Source organism: Erinaceus europaeus, chromosome 15, assembly GCF_950295315.1.
Source record: "Erinaceus europaeus chromosome 15, mEriEur2.1, whole genome shotgun sequence".
NCBI classification, from domain to species: Eukaryota; Metazoa; Chordata; class Mammalia; order Eulipotyphla; family Erinaceidae; genus Erinaceus; species Erinaceus europaeus.
Genome location: NC_080176.1, coordinates 77,367,249 through 77,388,048, shown reverse-complemented (window position 1 = coordinate 77,388,048; position 20,800 = coordinate 77,367,249). Strand labels below are relative to the sequence as shown.

General features: G+C 49.6%; 1 protein-coding gene across 3 annotated transcripts in view; it reads right to left on the bottom strand.

Moving 5' to 3' along the window:
* TNFRSF11A (TNF receptor superfamily member 11a) overlaps window positions 1–12,865 on the bottom strand; it is a 72,860-nt gene extending 59,995 nt beyond the window's left edge. For 2 of the 3 annotated variants that reach the window (XM_060173970.1, XM_060173971.1), the window contains exon 1: window positions 12,731–12,859. In XM_060173970.1, the coding sequence (XP_060029953.1) occupies window positions 12,731–12,805 (75 nt within the window). In that variant the 5' untranslated portion in view covers window positions 12,806–12,859. Of the gene's footprint in view, window positions 1–12,730 lie in introns of all 3 variants that reach the window. The other variant, XM_060173972.1, reaches the window with a different exon arrangement.
* Window positions 12,866–20,800: the final 7,935 nt, after the last annotated feature.

The following is a 20,800-nucleotide window of genomic DNA, read 5'->3' as shown; positions in this document are numbered from 1 at the left end:
CTAGTTCCCACCTGTAGGGGAGGGAGCTTCAAGAACTGTGAAGTTGTGCTGCAGATATCCATCTCTCTGTCTCTCTGTCCCTCTTGATTTTTCTGTCTCTATCAAAAAAAAAGGAAAGAGAAAAAGAAAGAAAGAAAGAAAGAAAGAAAGAAAGAAAGAAAGAAAGAAAGAAAGAAAGAAAAGAAGGAGGAAGGGAGGGGAGGGGAGGGGAGGGGAGGGGAGAGAGAAGATGGCTGCTGGGAATGGTTCGATTCCTGTGTGGGCTACCAAGCCCTATCGATAACTTTGGTGGGGCAAAAATAAAATAAGACAAAAGGGGAGTCGGGCGATAGTGCAGCGGGTTAAGCGCAGGTGGCGCAAAGCACAAGGACCGGCATAAGGATCCCGGTTCGAGGCCCCGGCTCCCCACCTGCAGGGGAGTCGCTTCACAGGCAGTGAAGCAGGTCTGCAGGTGTCTGTCTTTCTCTCCTCCTCTCTGTCTTCCCCTCCTCTCTCCATTTCTCTCTGTCCTATCCAGAAATGACAACATCAGTAACAACAACAATAATAACTACAACAATAAAACAATAAGGGCAACAAAGGGGAATAAATAAGTGAATAAATGTTAAAAAAAAAAAAAGACAAAAGGGGCCAGGTGGTGGAGCACTTGCTGAGGGCACACATTAAAGTGCATAAGGATCTGGGTTCAAGCCTCCGGGCCCCACATAAGAGGGGAAGCTCCAGGAGTAGTGAAGTTGAAGTGCTACTTCAGGCGCTCTATGCAATAAATAATAAGTCACTAAAATATATTTTAAAATAAAATAAAACACAGCAGAGCTGCACTCAGTCCTCTGGCTGGCAGCTGGCCCAGAGCTAGATGAGGTTGGCAGGTGGTGGGTATGAGCCCCCCAGCAGAGCTGCACTGTGACTTTGGAGCCCCCCTTGGGACCCCCCTTCCCCCAGTTTCTGGCAGAGCTGGGGTGCAAGGCTGCAGTACCGCCAGGGTGCAGGAAGTGGGGGTGACTCAGCCATCACACTGCTCTTCCCCCTGAGTCAGCGATCACCTGCCGAGGCACCCGGCCCCGGGCCCAGGGCCCAGGCCGACTAGACGTCTGACTTCTGCTTAAGGACAGGGTGTCCTCGGGCAGCCCCACCTACAAATGGCCATGGTGTTTCCAGCTTGCTGCCATCCCCTAACCCCCGTAGCTTCCCAGAGCCTGCTGTTACAACAGAGGCCGTGTCCCCAGGGGCTGAGCAGACCCCAGCTCCGTCTGCCACGTGAGAGCTGTGCAAACCTAGGCCAGTGACTTGGCCTCTCTGTGCGGCCGCTCTCTCATCTGCCTGGTGAGGAGCAGTGAGCGCTAGAAGCCATCTCTGGGGGCCTCCAGTATATCCTGGGGTGACATGGACCTGGACTACATTGTTTTTGGTTTTTAATTGCCACCAGGGCTGGGGCTCTGTGCTTACATGAAATCACCACTCCCAGCAACCATTTTTTCTCCTTTTTGTTTTTTCTTTCTTTTTATATTGTTAAAAATTTATTTATAAAATGAAAATATTGACAAGTCCATAGAGGTACAATTCCATACATTTCCCACCACCAGAGTTCCGTATCCCCTCCCCTCCCTGAGAGCTTTCCTATTCTTTATCCCTCTGGGAGTATGGACCCAGGATCATTATGGGGTGCAGAAGGTGGAAGGTCTGGCTTCTGCAATTGCTTCCCCACTGAACTTTCCTTGTCAGACAAAGTAAGGACTACAAAAGCCGGATAAGGGCAAAAGACTGGCATCCTTTAATGATGGATGTTTTGGTTACTACCAGGCCACCCCATTACCTGGGGCCTTAGTCAGGGAATCCTGGGATTCCTACAGACATGATGGGCCTAGACCTCTAACAGATCCCTCTAGCCACTGTCACTGGTCATCTTCATCAGGAACAACATAATGGACCCCTTGTAGGTGGGCCCCATAGGATCTTTCCTTCTATTTTTATTTTGATAGGCCAGAGGAAATGAAAAGGTGAGGAAGAGACAGAGAGGGAGGGGTAGACAGAGACACCTGCAGCACGGCTGCACTGCTCATCATGCTCCCCCCACCCCCCTCCCCCACAGGTAGAGAGCAGAGGCTTGAACCCGGGTCCTCATGCATGGTAATAATGTGTGTGCCCGACCACCCAGCCCCTGAGCTGTGTTCATGCAGTCGTTTTACACCGGAACCCAGCACCAGCCCCTTCCTGAGGAATCTCTGACTCTCACAGAGGCTCTGAAGCGGCTGCAGGATTGGGGCAGGGCCTGAGAACAAGCATTTCTAACACATTTCCTGGGGCTGCAAATGCTGGAGCCAGGGGCAGACACTCCACGGGGCACAGCCCCAGTGCCTGAGCACCATTCATCTGCAACTATACAGCACCGCCTCCCCACCTACACACACACACACACACACACACACACACACACACACACACACACTCACTTAGACCCTCTTCCACCCCCAGTGATGGGATCTTATCCTATTGATCTGCCCTGAGAAACAGCTCGTCTGCTAGTGTGTGTGTGTGTGTGTGTGTGTGTGTGTGTGTGTGTGTGTGTGTGTGTGTGTGTGTGTGTGTGTGTGTCTATGCATAAAGTCCCCAGCTAGAGCCCTGACACCCTGTGGGAACACCACAGCACTGAGAGAAGCTCCACAGATGATGAAGCAGGAACTATGCTGAGAGTTTGCCCCTCTCCCCATCTACTGTCTTCCCTCTCTTAAATAAAAACAAAGATAAGTCAGCCCAGGAGCAACGGAATCGCTCAGACTCAAGGGCCCAGCTCCACCATGAAATAGTGAAACCAGATCCAACCTGTGGGCTCCAGGTTCCCGGGGAGCCCTGGTCCTCAGGGGTGGTCAGCGTCCTCCTCCCTCCCTGCCACCCCAAATCTAGTGCCAGTTTCCCAGCTCCTCCCCCTTGACCTGTACAGTAGGCTCCTGAAAGGGGGACGCAGGTTAGGGAGGGTGGTTTGAGCAGTAACTCCCCCAGCGCAGGTTCAAATGACAATAAAGCCTTGTCCCTCTTTGCAAATGCTGGCGTGACAGCATCTGGCCCTGGGCAGCACCTGGGCAGCACCTCATCTGGCTTTACCTGAGCCACAAAGAAGGAAACCCAGCATCCCCAGCCCACCTCGGGGACCTCTCGGGGCTCTCAGGCAGAGAACATCGCCTCTGCTCTCCACACTGTCTTCTTGGGGCTCGGGTTTTGTGGGCCAGGTCAAGTTCAGCCACCCCTAATGGGAGTGGAGGGAGCCCATGGAGAGGCCTGAGAAGGCAGACAGAGCAAATAGACAGTTGGGGGTGGGAACCTTCCCGGTGACTGGTGAAAACAAAGACGCACTGGACCCAGGCTGGTGATGCACCTGGTTGAGCACACACTTAACAGAGCACAAGGACCCAGGTTCAAGCCCCTGGTCCCCACTTGCAGGGGGAAAGCTTCACAAGTGGTGAAGCAGGGCTGCAGGTGTCTCTCTGTCTCCCTATTTCTCCCTCCTCCCCTCTCAATTCCTTTCTGTCTCTATCCAAGTATTTGTATGGAGAGAGAGAGAGACTGACTGACCCTGGACCCAGAAAACACACACTTGGGGATAGGATGGGGCTGACACATACTCACTGGCTTCAGCGGTTCCTGACACCTGTCAGAATGGCACCACTTCCAAGTCTCTGGGCTCTAACAGGGGAGCAAACTCCCAGTCATCTCTCAGGCTCCAGACAGGGGTCCCCCCATGCATCCGGGGTGCAGAGTTGAGAGGAAGGAAGGACTCTCTGTCAGCTTCTCCTCACTGAGTAGGAATTGGCACTCACAGACAAACACACACTTTCATGTCTGTTACCACCAGGGCTTTACTGCTGCTCTGGGCTTACTTTTTACAGCTAGGGACAGAGAGACAGAGGGAGAGAGGGACAGACACCATAGCGCCCAAGTCTCCCCCTGGGCAATGCACACAGCCAAGCGGGTGCTCTAAGCAGGTGAGCTAATGTCACTGGCACCCAAGCCACACACTTTGAAGTGAGCTGCTAACAACAGCCAGCAATAGAATAGCAAATCTTTTTTTTTTTTAAATAGGGGCTAGAAGATAGCTCATCCAGTAGAGCACAAGCCTTGCCATGTAGGAGTGGGTTTGAGACCAGCACCACATGGGAGTGCCACAGCAACAGAGGGAGCTCCAGTGCTGCATCTCTCCCACTCTTGCTGTCTCTCTATAACTGAAATAAAAGAGATTTTTTTTTAAAAAAAAAAGCATGGTATTGGAGTAATGAGATTTCACAAGTGTGAAGTGCAGGCCAAAGAAGAAAGAAGAACGCCGTGATTAAAGAATGAGGACCCTACGGAAGTGGCGGTTTTCCCATGTGGGGGAGGTTGGAGGACCTGGGGTCTAGGACTTCCCCAATCCCACCCTCTCTGCTTCCCTCAAAGCCACCCAACGCTGAAGGGAGGGTTTTTTTTCTTCCTCATTTTTAATGGAAAGTCTTCCCTTCCCTGGTGGCTTGAGGAAGTGGCCCCGGACACAGGAAATGTCCTGTTATTATTACTTATTACTCGGATCAACAGAAAGGGCAGATTTCTTTGCAGCTGGATCTTCCTGCTACTCAGAAACCTGGCGGTTCTGTGGTAGTGCTGTCACCTGCTATGCCAAGATGGGGGGGGGGGGCTGGGGCGGGGAGCCTGGGGGATGTCCCAGGAGCTGGGCAGAGAGGAAGGGAAATGCTCACTTCAGGCCCCTGCCACCTACAAGGAAAGCAAGTGAGGGGGACTGAGTGGTAGCACACCCAGTTGAGCGCACATGTTACATTGTGCAAGGACCTGGGTTTGAGTCCCCGGTCTCCACCTGCAGGGAGAAAGCTTTGCAAATGGTGAAGCAGTGCTGCAGGTGTTTCTCTTCCTCTCTCTTGCTCTCTCTCTCTCTCTCTTAAATTTGTTTATTTTTTTAATATTTATTTTATTTATTTATTATTGTATAGAGACAGAGAGATTGAGAGGAGAGGGGTAGACAGAGCGGGAGAGAGACAGAGAGACACCTGCAGCCCTGCTTCACCACTTGTGAAGCCTTCCCCCTGCAGGTAGGGACCAGAGGCTTGAACCTGAGTCCTGTGCATTATAGCGTGTGTACTCAACCAGGTTGCTACCACCTGCCCCCCCACCATCTCCCCCTTCCCTCTCGATTTCTGGCTATCTTTATCCAATAAATAAATAAAGATAATAAAAAATTAAAGAAAGAAGGTGAGAAGCCGTAGCTTTATTTTATGTTACTTTATTATTGCCACCATTGTGATTGCTAGGGCTTGGTGCCTACATAAAGAATCTACTGCTTCGGTGGCCACTGTTTCTTTTTTGTTTTTTTCTTTTTTTTCTTTGATAGGACAAAGAGAACTTGAGAGGGAAGAGGGAGACAGAGAAGGGGAAATAATAGGAAACAGGCAGTGGCGCACCTGGTCAAGCATATACATTACACTGCGCAAGGACCCAGGTTCAAGCCCCTGGTCTCCACATGCAGGGGGAAAGCTTCACAAGTGGTGAAGCAGGGCTGCAGGTCTCTCTCCTTCTCTGTCTCCCCCCCCTCAATTTATCTGTTTCTATCCAATCATAAATTTTAAAAGTTGTTTTAAAAAGAGAGGAAGAGATAGAGAGACACCAGCAGACCTGCTTCACCCCTGGTGAAGTCCCCCCCCCTGCAGAAGGAGGGGAAGGGAGTGAGGGAGGCTGCTACTGTTTTCTGGGTTTGACTCCAAGGTAAACATCAGTGGGGGGTGGGAGGGGGAGGGGGACAGGTGACAGATCTGGGGCCAGTGAAAAGGGAGTCGGGACCACAGACCACAGGTCAGGTCACACCTGCTCTGCTGGCCTGGCTGTTATCTCTCTTTGTTGTAAAGCTCTGCCTACATCCTGAACTTGGGATTCAAGACACCTTTAGGCCAGGAAATGGGTCTAAATTCCAGAACACACACATTTCCTGTGGATCCCAGAGCCTGAGGGAGCAGGGCTGCTGGCTGCCTCCACGTGGTCTAAAGAACTCTGTCTCAGTTTCCCAGGGAAGAGAAAGAAACCACAGAAGCTGGAATTCCATAGCCAGAACTTCATCCTTCTTGACTGTCTGCTTGAGGAGGAGGAGGGAAAAGAAAAAAAAAAAAACCCTCAGGCACGTGACCCTGGAGTACATTCTAATTTAAACCAAAGCAGAAATGTCCTTGAAAAGCACACCCCAAGGCGTCAGGCAGGTGGTTCTGACCTCTACCACATCTCTTTTTTTCTTTCCCTTTGGTTTGTTTGCTTCAATAATAGGGCCACCCAGCCCACATCCTTTGCCCGTGTCTCCAGCTCTGGCAGCTGCCCCGCTGGCCTGAACATTACTCCTGAGCTGGGCTTCTTTCTCATGCCCTCTGCCCCCACCAACCTCAAACCTTTACAGACTCCCTGAACCAGGGCATGGCCTCCTCACTGTCTCCTGGATCTGACCCAGACACTCCTCTTCCCCACACAGACCCAACATCTAAAGGCTTTTTTAGGCTAGGGAGGCAGCATAATGGTTACGCAAAAAGACTTTCACACCTGAGACATCCAAAGTCCCAGGTTCGATTTCTAGCATCACTATAAGCCAGAGCTGAGCAGTGCTCTGGTAAAAAATAAAATTGATAATAATAACAATAATAAGGTTTTTGCTGGGGGCCAGGAGGTGATGCACCTGATCACATGCACACGTAGCCGTGAACAAGAACCTGGGTTCGAGCCCTGCCTCCGCACCTGCAGAGGGGGAAGCTGCTCAAGCAGTGAAGCAGGTACTGCAGGTGTCTGTCTCTTTTCCTCCCTAGCTCCCTCTTCCCCTCTCAATTTCTCTCTGTCCTATCAAATAAAGAAAAAAAGGGTGGGCTCCAGGAGTAGTGAATTCATATGCAGGAACCCAGCGATAACCCTGGTGGCAAAATAAATAAAGGCTTTTGCTTCTACTGATTACAGGCTCTGGAGTCCAGGGATGCTGTCCTTTCTAGAGGTCCCCGTGTCCCTACCGTAGATGGGACACCAGCCACTCGTGCACAGCCAAGCCCAGTGTCCCTGTTGCTTTCAGGCTAGAGGACACACCCCTGGGGCTGGGTGTCCCCTGCCCCGGGCACAGCACCCTCCTGTGGTTAACTACCTGCTTCTGAGAGACCTGGCAGCACCCCTGACCATGGCACCCTAAGTCAGCTGCAGAGTCCCCAGCCCCACCTACTGGGACTCCTCTCACTGAAAATAAACGGACACGCTAGACACAAGCTCAGCATGATTGTTGCCATCGAGCCAGATGTGTGGCCAGATGTGGCTGCCCATGGAGACCAAGAGCTGACCGACCACAGGGGACCCCAAACACACACACAGAAAGTCAGAACCCGGCTGCTGTCAGGGGCACCCTGGGCTTCTCCACCCGAGGGTGCTGCTGTGATTGGAAGCCAGCCCCTGGGGACAGCCAGACCTCGGCCTTGAAAAGGGGAAGCCAACTGACCCACCGCGGTGGCAGGAAACAGGAATGAGGACAGAGATATGGGGTTGGGTGTCACCTCACCCTCCACCTACTCACACTGCGTCAAACCTCAAAAGCTGGCTGAGAGCCTTAGGCCCAGGCTCCTGTCCCCAAGTTGCTCTGACTATCTGGGGGGCCCTGTGCAAGGAGGTACAGCAGCTGAGCTGAAGTCATTCTAGGGTGCTGGGGGGGAGCCTAGGAGAGGGCTGCAGGCAGAGGGACATATAGCTAAGGTCAAGGACAAAGCCCAGGAGGTGACACAGAGTAAAGCATTAGGTACATTAAGAGGTCCTGAGTTCAATCTCCACCATCACATGTCTTAGAGAGACACTCTGGTCCTCTCTCCCTTGTGGCAATAAACAAATAAATTAATTAATTCACTGGGTAGAGACAAACAGTGAGAAATTGAGAGGGAAAGGAGAGATAGAAGGAGAGAGAAAGAGAGACACTGGCAGCCCTTGTTGTTTTATCATTGTTGTGGTTATTACTGTTGTTGTTGATGATGTCATTGTTGTTGGGTAGCACATAGAGAAATGGAGAGAGGAGGGGAAGACAGAGAGGGGGAAAGACAGACACCTGCAGAACTGCTTCACTGCTCGTGAGGCAACCCCCCTGTAGGTGGGGAGCCGGGGGCTTGAACTGGGATCCTTCCGCTGGTCCTTGCACTTTGCGCCATTGTGTTTAACCAGCTGTGCTACAGCCTGACTCCTAACTTTTTTTTTAACTGCCACCAGGGTTACGGCTGGGGGCTCTTTGTCCACCCTTCCCAGGAGCCATTTTTCCTTTTTTTCTTTATATTCATTATTATTATTTTAATTATCTGTATTTATTTATTGGATAGAGACAGCCAGAAATTGAGAGGGAAGGAGGAAGCAGTGAGGGAGAGTGACAGAGAGACACCTGCAACCGTGCTTCACCACTTGCAAAGCTTTCCCCCTGCAGATGGGGACCAGGGGCTGGAACCTGGGTCCTTGTGCATTGTAACATGTATGCTCAACCAGGTGCGCCACCACCCGGCCCCTTATTATTATTAGTATTATATAAGAGAGAAACTGAGAGGGGAGGGGAGATAGAGACAGAGAGACGAGACACCTGCAGACCTTCTTCACTGCATGTGAAGTGACCCTCCTGCAGGTAGGAAATAGGGACTCAAACCCTGGTCCTTGCACATGGTAATGTGTGTGCACCACCACGTGCCCCTCCAAAATATTTTAAAATAGAGAAAAGATCAAGAACTTCTTGCAAACCAGCTGGATAATGGAAAGGTGCTGTAAGGGGCGGCAGGAGATTCTACAGGCAGACTTTAGAATACAGGGAGGGGGTCCAGAGGGGATCAGGCAGATGGGTGTTCCTTGGGTTACTTCTCTTAGCAGTGATCAGACATTTTGGGGAGACAGCAGACAGCCCCCTTCCACCTCTCAGAGCACAGACACATCTCTTGTAGAACCTGTGACCTTGGGGGGGGCAGATGCCCCCCCCAACCCCCACATGCAGAAGCACCCAGACAGTCACCCAGCCCCCTGGATAGTTAACGTGGGAAAAAACATTCTTTTTTTTCCACATGCTTCACAACTTAGGAAAAGAACAGCAGTGGCGTTGGTGGGGGAGGTTTCCGGCTGGAAGATCGAGTTCACACAGAACCCCTAAAACAACACTGTCTGCAAGGAGGCCCTGGCACGGAACTTCTCTTGTCAGCGCCCCATAAACCCGTGCCTGACCCTCCCAAACATACCTCATTGTTTTAGTTTCCCGAGCATGAGAATCTCTGCTAGATAACTGGGGGGGGGGGGGGGGGGAAGCAAGTGTATTTCCTCACCATCACTGCAAGCGTTTCAAGCTCATCCAGATTGGCCCTAAGTGGAAAGAAAATCCTTTGGAACATTTGTCATCAACAAGAGGAGTGAAAAGTCCGCTGATGGATGGATGAGTCTGCGAAGCCCAGTTCACACAGGGCAGACGCTGGCCTCCTGGACATGTGGGGGGAGCGGCAGAGCGGTACGCTTGTGGACCAAGGACCCCAGTGTCACCCCCACCAAGCACACTCTCGGGGATTTCCTCTGTGGTGTTTCTTTGAGGGCCATACACACCTTATCACAGAAGAGCCATAAAGGAAGGTTTATTGCCTGTCTGCATAGCACCGAGGGCCATAAACATAGGGGTTGTTTCTTTTTCTTTCTTCTTTCTCTTTTTTAGCCTTTAGACCCAAATGACTCAGCTCCTCCTCTTTCAGCTTGGAAAGCTGCCTTCCTCAACCATCTCTTAGCCAGCATTCCTTCTAGAACCTTCCATTCCCTACTCATCCTCCAAAGTCCAGAGGCCCTTTCCTCAAGGATTCCTCCCACTATATTCCCGCCAACACGCTCCGTGCTCCCCAGCGCCCTCCTCACCGCTCTTGCCACCTGCAATTACTGTGATAACCACCTCACCCTGTCTGGGCCTGGCTGGCTCTGTCTTCTGCTTCTTGTGTGCACAGCCTCAGGGGCGGGAGCAAGACCACAAATGGCTGTGATCCTGGGGGGGGGGGGCAAGGGGCTCCCCTCAGACTAGGACGTTGGGATAGAAGCAATGCTTCCCAAGATCGAGCACCCAGATGACAACACTCCATGTCCTCCTGGGCAACCAACGGCAGAATGGTCTGTGCACAAGCTGGGGAATATTTTTCTCTGTAGGCCAAAGTCTGTCATCATGTCTGGAAACGCACTCCCTCTCGGGGGTGAGCAAATCATAGGGATGTTTTCAAAGGCAGGACTGACAGCCTTCTAGGCTAGGCCTGAATCTGTTTCATTGAGTGTCAAGGAAACAGTGCTTGTGGATAAAGCCCTTCCTAGAAGTGATTGGACCAACCCAGTGTAACTTGCCTCTCCTACCATGACAAGCATGCAGATGTCACCCACATCAATGCACCACAAACAAAACGGCTAGGGTTCCCACCGAGAGTTTGGCTGAGGCCAGGCAGTGGTGGTGCAACTGGATAAGTGTACACATTACCATGCATGAAGACCAGGGTTCAAGTCCCCAGTCCCCACCTGCAGTGGGAGGCTTCACAAGCACTGAAGCAGGTCTGCAAGTGTTGTCTGTCGCTTTCTCCCTCTCTATCCCCCTGCCCTCTCAACTTATCTCTGTCCTATCAATAAAGTAAATAAAGTAAGAAAGAATCCTTAAAAATTAAAAAAAAAAAAACACGGATTAGATCGGCCTCAGGAGCAATAAGGACATATACAGTATGGAAGCACAGGATGGGGGGGCCTCTGACATATCTGCAGGCACCTCCACCTTTCAGAGCGAGTGGATTGCTCCCCACGCCCTGCGCTCCGGAGATGAGGGACAAACCACAGAGCTGAGAAGCCTCCCTGGTCTTTTGATTGGCACTGTCCCAATATAAGTTAACAATTTCCTGTTTAGCTGTGCTTTTTTTAAAAAAAAATGTACAGAATTCAAGCGGCCTGAAGGGAAAGGGAGGAGAACCAGCACTTGTTGAAATGTCTCCCTGGAAAACAAACTAGTTTGGACCGCACCAGCTGTTCAGCCTGGGACCCGGCGCACGCTCCCTCGGCGCAGGCGCACACGTGGCCTTTGCAATGGCAGCTACAGGCAGTTCTGCACTGACATCTTGGCCAGCAGGCTCGGAGCCTGGTCCTCTTGCTCCCTGGAGGAAGCACCCTGTTCAACCTGTTGAACACTTAAATAATCAACAACCGAAGTACTTAAAATGAAATGGGAAAAAACGTCCAGAAGTTTTTCCGCCTTCTTTCCCCCGTAAGCAACCCACTCTTAAGAGAATGCCCAGGCAGGAAGGAATCTGCATTCGGAGAGTCAACTGGACCCCTGCATGTTGCTACCATTCATTATCATTATTGCATATGATAGAGATAAATTGAGGGAGAAGCGAGAGATAGGGAGAAAGAGACACCTGCAGCCCTGCTTCACCGATCCTGAAGCTTCCTCCCTGCAGATGGAGACCAGAGACTTGAACCAGGGTCCTTATGCATGATAACATGTGCGCTCACCCAGGTGCGCCACCATCTGGCTTATGGTGGTGCAGGGGACTGAACTTGGGACCTCAACCTCAGGTATGAAGAGTCTTTTGCAGAGCCACTATGCTGTCTCCCAAGCCCAGACTCTCCTTGGCTCTCAAACCCTCGGCTGGCTCCCCCCAGACAGTTTGACTAGTCTGTCCCCGCCTTCCTAAGTCCCGGGTCCGTCTTGCCTAGCTGGGCTGGTGGCAGCCGGTGGACACTGTTTCAAAGAAGGAACCACCCTGAATCTACGGAAACTCGGGTCTGCTCCCCCCGCGGGAGCCACCCCAGGGCGCGCTGTGGCCCGGCAGCTGCTCTGGGGACAAGTGGGAAGTGGTGTGGGGGGGCACCCAGCCAGGCAGGAACACCCGTCTGGGGGCACCACCAGCGCCCCGCCAGCGCCTCCCTGAGCGAAGGCCATGCGGTCAACAATACCCAGGGGGGAGCCCCGGGTGCATCCCGGGCTGGGGAGCCCCACACGGGTCTCGCCCCTGGGAGGGAGACTGCCTGCAGTCCTAGCCCCTGCTGGGTTAAGGTCCAGGGCACCGAGCTCCCTCACCAGCCAGAAGCAGCCCACCCCACACACACTCAGTGCCTCGGTTTCTCCAATTGCACAGCTTTGCCAGAATATCCTTACAAGTCCTTACAAGGGTGTTAAGGGACAAGCGGGGGCCTGGTTTTTTTTCTCCAGGTCAGAACAGAACTGATGGGCCCGAAACTGGGGGAGGGGGTGTCAAGGAAATCTCAGGGCAGCTTTTCTGCAGTGAGTGCCCGGTTCGGTGTCGCCCTGCAAGGGACTCTCGGCAAGGTGGTCCAGGAGACGGAGGGCGGGAGGGGGCGCGCAGCCCGGCGAGAAGGAAAGATCTAAAACTTCCAGGCACAGCCCGAACCCCAGCCCAGATCGGGGGAGGTGACCAGGCCGGTCACCCCGCTTCTCTGCACCCCTCCTTCTCGGCAGGGACCTCCGGAAAAGTTTGAGAAGAAACGGCTTCCAAGTCTGAGAGCTGGTGGCGCAACTGGAAGCGCCCAGGGTTCGAGTCCTGGTCTGGGAGGTGAGGAGGGGCTCCGGGGATGGAGAGGGAGTGATCCCCTCTTTGCTCCCGGACGCGCCTCCACCCGCCTCAGCCCTCTTGCACCGCGCAAGCCGCCGCCGGCGGCCCCCAGTGCCCGCCCTCGGAGCCCCCCTAGAAGGAGCGGCGCCGCGGGGCCTTACCTGCAGGCGGCCGAGCAGCGCGCACAGCGTCAGTAGCAGCGGCAGCGGGCGGCGCCCCCAGGCGCGCTGGGCCATAGCGGGAGGCGGCGGGCAGGGGCCGCGCTCTGCGCCCAGGAGGAGGCAGCCTGGGCCTGGAGACCCACCCGCGCCCGAGCCGCGCCCCTCGCCACGCCCCCGGATCCAGAGTCACGCCCCCTTAAGCCGCTGGCCACGCCCCTCCGGCCGACCCTGCAGAGCCCTCCAGGTGGCGCCTCCTCTCGGGGTGCAGCCGCAGAGAAATGGGGTGGCGCTGGGGGTGCGGGCACCTACAGCTACTGGGGTGCCCCCTCACGTCCGGTGTTTCAGGGAACCCGGACTTAGCTCCAGATTTCCTTCCCTGGCGCTTGAGGCTGCACCAGACAGAGCTGCCCCTCACCCCTCATCCCTACCCCCAACCCTCTGCCTGGGGTCTCAGTTGGTGGCGCGCCACCTCAGATGAGACCCCCAGGACTGCAGAAAAGGACAAAGTGCACTGCCCCTGGCCCCCCCACAAGCCACCCTCCTGTACCCTCACCCTCCACCCGCCCCCCACGAGCTACAATCTCACCTTCAATTCCCTAATGCGGGGTGGGGGGCTGCCTTCTGTATTTTCCAACCAGCGGCCTCTTTCCTGGTCCCTGTCGGAAGTGCGGCCAACGCCCTATCTCTGTCCCCAACGCTGCCTGGTCAGTTCCCCTTGGGACACAGCTGTTTGGGGACACGACCAGTCCTTGTCCTTGTCCCCTTTCACCTGCTGGTTGTGCTGGCAGGACACACAAGGGGTTGTAGGGTAACTCGTCCCGCGTCCAAAAAGACACACACACACACACACACACACACACACACACACACACACACACACACACACATACACACACACACCCCGCTTTCCGTGCAGCCAGGCTTTCTTCCCTGGTGTCTTTGAAGGACTGCATGGAGGCATAAGCGATTGGGATTATTATTACTCTCATGAATACCTTCTCTCCTGGCTGGGTGATGAATCTGGGACTCTGGAGTTTATAGTAATTATGTGACCACTTTTCTTAGGAAGGATATTTATTTCCATGGTATATCTTGTTGTATGATTATATATATTTTTTTTTATTTCATTATTGAGGGGTGAATGGTTTACAGTCAACAGTAAAATAACAACAGTTTGTACACGCATAACATTTCTCAGTTTTCCACATAACAATCTGACCCCCACTAGGTTCTCCTCTGCCATCATGGTCCAGGACCTGAACCCTCCCCCTACCCCCACCCCAGAGTCTTTGACTTTGGTGCAGTACACCAACTCCAGTCCAAGTTCTGCTTAGTGTTTTCCCTTCTGTTCTTGTTTTTCAACTTCTGTCCATGAGTGAGATCATCCCGTATTCATCTTTCTCTTTCTGACTTACCTCACTGAACATGATTCCTTCACACTCCATCAAAGATGAAGTGAAGGTGAACTCACCATTTTCAAAATCTGAGTTTTTATTATTTATTCATTTACATATTGGATAGAGACAGAAATTGAGAGGCAAGGGCAAGAGATAGAGATAGAAAAAAGAGACTCCTGCAGCCTGGCTTCATCGTTTGTGAAGCTTATCCTTGCAGGTGTGGAAGGAACCCGTGTGTGTGTGTGTGTGTGTATGTGTGTGTGTATGTGTGTGTGTACAGCTGGGTGCACCACAATCTGGCTCATTGTATGACTTTAATCCAGGTCTATTTCTGTGGTGCTAAAGAAGCTAGCTGGCATGCACATCCCTGCAAGGCTGCCTTCCCAGAACAATTCATTCTTTTTTCATCAGAGAGGGCAAAACATCATTCAGCCATCAGTGGAATTCTCCTGGCCGCCTCCATGTGGTGCTGGGGATCTAACTAAGAGCCCCAGTGATGGTCCCTGTGTCTGTTTAAAGTGACACTGTGAAGCCAGGGGGTAGAGTGCAGGCCTCGCTGTAGTGAGGCCGAGGCCGGGGGTTTGATACCTGACACTACACAGGAGGACCATGGACAGAACTAAAGGAACACTACTGATGGTGGAGCTGGCTGGGTGCTGGTGTCTCTATTCCTTTTCTGACTCTCCCTTTCTCTTCTCCTTCTTTTTCCTTTTCCTCCTCTTCCTCCTTCTTCTCTGTCTCATACAATATGAAAATTGGACCAGGGAAGCCACTCAGCTGTTATCAGTTCATTCCTTGAATACCTAAAGAAATAATAAGTCGGTGGAGGGGCAGCTGGTGACACACCTGGTTGAGTGCATATGTTAAAATGTGCAAGAATCTGGGAGTTGGGCGGTAGCGCAGCGGATTAAGCACAGGTGGTTCGAAGCAAGGATCCCAGTTGGAGCCCCTGGCTCCCCACCTGCAGGGGAGTTGCTTCACAGGCGGTGAAGCAGGTCTGTAGGTGTCTCTCTTTCTCTCCCCCTTTCTTTTTTTTATATTTAGTTATTTTCCCTTTTGTTGTCCTTGTTGTTTTTATTGTTGTTGTAGTTATTGTTGTTATTTATGTCATTGTTAGATAGGACAGAGAGAAATGGAGAGAGTAGGGGAAGACAGAGAGGGTCCCCCTTTCTGTCTTCCCCTCCTCTCTCCATTTCTGTCTGTCCTGTCCAACAATGACAACATAAATAACAACAACAACTACAACAATTAAAAAAGGGCAACTAGAGGGGATAAATAAATAATTAAATTTAAAAAATGTGCAAGGATCTGAGTTCAAGCCCCTAATCCCCATCTGCAGGGGGGGAAACATCTCAAGTAATGAAGCAGGGCTGCGGGTGTCTCTTTCTGTCTCTCTCCCTATCTTCCCACTCCCCTCTCAGTTGCTCTCTGTCTCTATCCAAATAAATAAATAAATAGAAAAAATAACAATGAGTATATAATCAATCATGTATCATTGTGTCCTGCATCTTCATTTTATCCAGTTTTGCAATCTCTGTATTTTGAATGCTATGTTTAGACCATTCCCATTTAGTATGACAGATAAAGAGATCCGGTGAAGTTGAAGTCTATCATTGATGTTTCTTCCACCAGAAAAAATAAATAAATAAATGCTCCCAGAAGACTCTCCCCTAGTCCCCTTCAATCACAGGTAGAAACACAGGAGAGAGAGAGAGAGAGAGAGAAGAGAGAAGAGAGAAAAGAGAGAGGAGAGAGAGGAGAGACTACAGCGTCACTGCACTGTTTATGAAGCTTCCCCTGTTTGTGGTGCTCCTGTGTGGTGCCCGAGGTCCAGACCTGGCCTCTTGCCCTTGTTAAAGTGTGGTGTGTGCTCAGCTGGACCAGCTGTCCCCTGAACCCCGAGCTTACTGTCCTGCTTTTGCATCTCCTCCATCCTCTTCCTTTCTTTGTATTTTATTTGAGTATTTTCCAGGATTCCATTTCCTTTCCACTGCTAATGTATACACTGCCTTGCTCTGGGTTTATAGTCCACATCGATATAGCATCTCTCCCCTCACACACACACACAGAAAGAGAAAGAGAGATAATAATAATTATACTACCGGCTTTGCTTGGAAACAACCTTATTGGTGCACTGTCCAGTTGCTTTTGAAAATCACTGATTCAAAAATTTAGAAGTTCAGGGGCTGGATGAGGGGGCACCAGGTAGAGCACACAGGTTACTATGTGCAGGGACCCGGGTTCAAGTCCATGATCCCTACCTGCTAGAGGGAATCTTCACTAGTAGTGAAACAGTGCTGCAGGTGTCTCTCTCTCTCCCTCTCTATCCCTATTTTTCTCTCAATATATACTTTTTCTCTATGAAAAAAGAAGAAGGAAGAAGAGGAAAGAGGAAAAAAATGAATGCCAATAGTTGTGAATTTGTCTTGCAGGCAACAAGCCCCAGTGATAACCCTGGTGGCAATAAAACATTTTTTAAAACATTTTTTAAAAAATCTGAAGTGCAATAGCCTTCGCTGAAACAATTCCATGTTTTAAACAAATCCATTCATAAAGACAGAGGTATAAGGATTGTCTTCTTCATAAAGTCACAGGAGGAGAAAAATGTGAAGGCCCACTAGTAGAAAAAAGTTAGAAAAAGGTATGACCCATCACAGTCTAGGAAGCATTGCAGCTCTTTATAATAAGTATTTTGAGAAAGACATGTGTGATACGTTAAAGACAAGAAGCAAACTTCAGAGTGATAGCACATATTCAGAAACCACAATCATAAACATGGTTTTTCTGAAGATTTATTTATTATATATGAGAGAGTTTTACATGAGGCAAAGAGGAGAGAGAGAGAGGATTTCAGACCACCTGTCCTTTATTTGTTGTGCTGGGGATTGAACCAGGAACCTCAGGCATGAACGTCTGGTGCTCTATCAGCTGATCTATTTCCCCTGATGCTATAAACATGATCCTATTTACATAAGGCGAGGAAGATTCTGGAAGGCAATTGTAAAACCTAATGGCATACTCACAAATCCATTAGCCCTTAATCAATATTGAAAGAAAGGATAGGATTATCAGTCTCATTTTACACAAGAAGAAACTGAGGCACAGAGAGTCAATCATTTGTCTCAAATCACTTGCCAATAAATACAAAGCTGGCTCTCTGACTACGGAGACTGAATACTGTCTCAATGAGACTGGCATTTTGAAGAGACATATCTATATATCTATATATCTATATCTATATCTATATATCTATATATATCTATATCTATCTATATATATATATATCTCCAGCCTCAGTTGTACCTGTTAAATATCAGGTGAATTGAGGAAAGGAAAGAGGAAACCAGAATTTTACTCCCAATGTTTATACATTGTTTGCTTTGAAGACAAAGTCCTTTGCACGTTAACTGACAGCTGTGGAGTCCAGGCAAAGGGCAGTTTAAACTCCGGAAGTGAGCATAGGGACAGTCTGGGGTGCGGAGGCTTCAGGTCTGGTCTATTTCTGTCTTGAATGTGGAGACGAGCTTTCTGGAAAAGGAGTGATGTAGAAGCCAGATGAGCTTCGCATTGTGCAGAAAGGAACTGGTTTGTGGGAGAGGGTACTTTCGCTGTGGCGCTTCAGGAGAAATACCAACGACTCCTGGCCCACTTCCAATCGCGCCCCCTTCTTTTTTCAGAAAGGATTGACTAGAAACTTCTGCTTGGAAAGCCCCTGGGGTGAGGCGTGCTGATTTTGGAAGCATTTTGAACAGCAGACTGCCCACAGGAACACATGAAATCTGCAAAAAGTAAAGGTGCTTCACTTGCAACAATCAGATTACCTCCTTCTTATTGGAGTGCACTGTTCCTTTCCTTGCAGAGTAAGCCCTGAAATGACTGCACTACTTTACCAGCACTAATGTCGAATTCCATTGGTTCACAACACAATCATTAGAATAGGCTCGAGAACATCGCTTTCTCCTAAAGATGAGGTTTTTCTGACAGAAGCATGGAAGTGAGTCACCCCAAATGCTATTTTTGTCTGCCAGGTAAAAGCCACTCACATATCCAAGGAGCTTACTGTTCGTTTACAGAAAGAAGCTACTTGAAATGTTACATGTGTCTTTTAAAAAAAAAAATCCCCACATTCATAAGTAAGCAATCAAATAAATGTTAGTTGTAAGTTGTGAACATAAAACTCTATTTTAGACAAGTGGTGCTTTAATAGATGTTAAGTATTTCTAATAAAAGGAGATAGGGGGCCAGGCAGTGGCGCGCCTGGTTAAGCACACATATTACATTGCTCAAGGACCTGGGTTCAAGGTCCCCACCTGCAAGGGGAAAGCTTCACGAGTGATGAAGCAGGGCTGAAGATGTTTCTCTGGCTCTTTTTTCTTTTTTTCCTCCAGGGTTATTGCTGGGCTCAGTGCCTGCACCATGAATCCACCGCTCCTGGAGGCCATTTTTCCCCCTTTTGTTGCCCTTGTTGTTGTAGCCTCGTTGTGATTATTATTACTATTGTTGATGTTGTTAGTTGTTGGATAGGGCAGAGAGAAATGGAGAGAGGAGGGGAAGACAGAGAGGGGGAGAGAAAGATAGACACCTGCAGACCTGCTTCACCGCCTGTGAAGTGACTCCCCTGCAGGTGGGGAGCCGGGGGCTCAAAGCCAGATCCTTATACAGGTCCTTGCGCTTTGCGCCACGTTTAACCCACTGCGCCACCGCCGGACCCCCGTTTCTCTGACTCTTTCCTTCTTTATCTCCCTCTCCCCTCATGATTTCTGACTGTCTCTATCAAATAAATAAGTAAATAATAAATAAATAAAATATTTTTTTAAAAAATGAAAAAATTGAACAACAACAACAAAAAGAGGTTTAGCCAGCACTGAAGTCTTGCTTGTCCTGGGCATGAAAAAACAAAAGGAAAGCACACAGCTGACATCCAGGAATCAGGTTTATTTGAAAAGGCTTTTCTTTGGCGCTTGTACACCTCGCCCTGGAAATCCCCCCCCTCCTCACTTCTGCATGAATCTTTTGCTTTTCAGAATCCAAAAGGTGGCACTGAAACATGGATGTCCCTTTTGTCTGAGTAGATGGCTTGTACATGACATGAGAGTTTATCAGCCTTCTGTTGGGTGTCAAAAGACAAAGGTTCCATCTTAATAATGAAAAGTTTCAAACATCAGCAAGGGTAGTCAGTTAGTGTGATTTTTTTTTTCACATGATGATGTTAGACAGTTACTGCCACTGATAATGCTAAAGGGGCTACATCAGAGTCAAAGTTCTCAGAGCCAGGAGACAGCGCACTCAGGAGAGCGTGTGGCCCTCCATGGGAGAGGCCCTGGGTTCAAGCCCCACCACAAGTGGGAACATCATGACACTGGGGAAAGTTTCAGGGATGGCAGGGCAGTGCTGTAGACTCAGTCTTTCTCCCCGCCCCCCACCCCCAAAGCTTTCTCTGAAACAAAGGGCAATGGGAAATCCGGCTTGGGCATCATGAAACTTTGCATGTGTGTGCGGGGGTGGGTGTCTGATACTGCAAAACTGGTCACAGTTACAAAATAAACAAGCCTGTACAAATCCTTCTTGTGGTAAAAACTTACTACTACACTCAAACATTTTCACCACAACTCTTCTGCTTTGCTCTTCTCATCTTTGGCATGAAACCCCTTTTAAAGCCAAAGGAAATCATTGCTAAGTCAGTGTTTATACAGAGATAAATAAAGGTGTGACTCCACCCCCTAATGACAAGTAAATATGACTTGAAAGCTTTTCCCGTATATGTGAGCTTCTGTTTTTCTCACTTTAGTAGACAAAATTCCTTTAGATCCACAGATTTTTTTTTTAATGGCCATTTCTGTTTTTATTGTCAACAATAAACTTCCAAAGGGTAAACGTACACAGGTTTTTTCATGTACATATATTATCATTTGTCCAGTACTGGAACCACTAAGTTATGTGTTCAATTTATATTTAACTTTATATACATTAGTCAAATTGTTTTAAGTAGCACACTACTGACAAAAACTGTAGTTATTTTATATTTTACCAGATTTTTAATGTCAGCCAAAGTAATTGTGTGACATTGTTTGTATCTCCTTAATGACACAGAGTATGTTTATGAATTTTTGAAAATTTTTTATTTATAAAATGGAAATGCTGACAAGACCATAGGATAAGAGAGGTACAATTCCCACCACCAGAACTACAATTCTACACAGTTCCCATCACCAGAACTCTGTATCCCATCCCCTCCCCTGATAGCTTTCCCATTCTCTATCCCTCTGGGAGCATGGACCCACGGTCATTGTGGGTTGCAGAAGGTGGAAGGTCTGGCTTCTGTAATTGCTTCCCCGCTGAGTGTGGGCGTTGACAGGTCGTAAATCCACAGATTTAAGGTTAGAAATAAATGGCTTTTGGGCTGGGGAGATGCTGTCTATACTGTGCTATCTCCCTACCTGAAATAAATGACTAAAGTTATCACTAGTAGCTGTCATATACTGGAAGGGGCAGGTCTTTGGCTGCAGACAACATGGTTTTAAGTGCAAATGGGGATCTAATCTGCATTCCCTCTGCTCTCCTATTTTTAAATTTCATTATTTTATCTATTTATTGGATAGAGACAGAGAGAGATTGAGAAGGAATGGGAAGGGAAAGAGAGAGACTTGTAACTGCTTCACCGATTGTGAAGTTG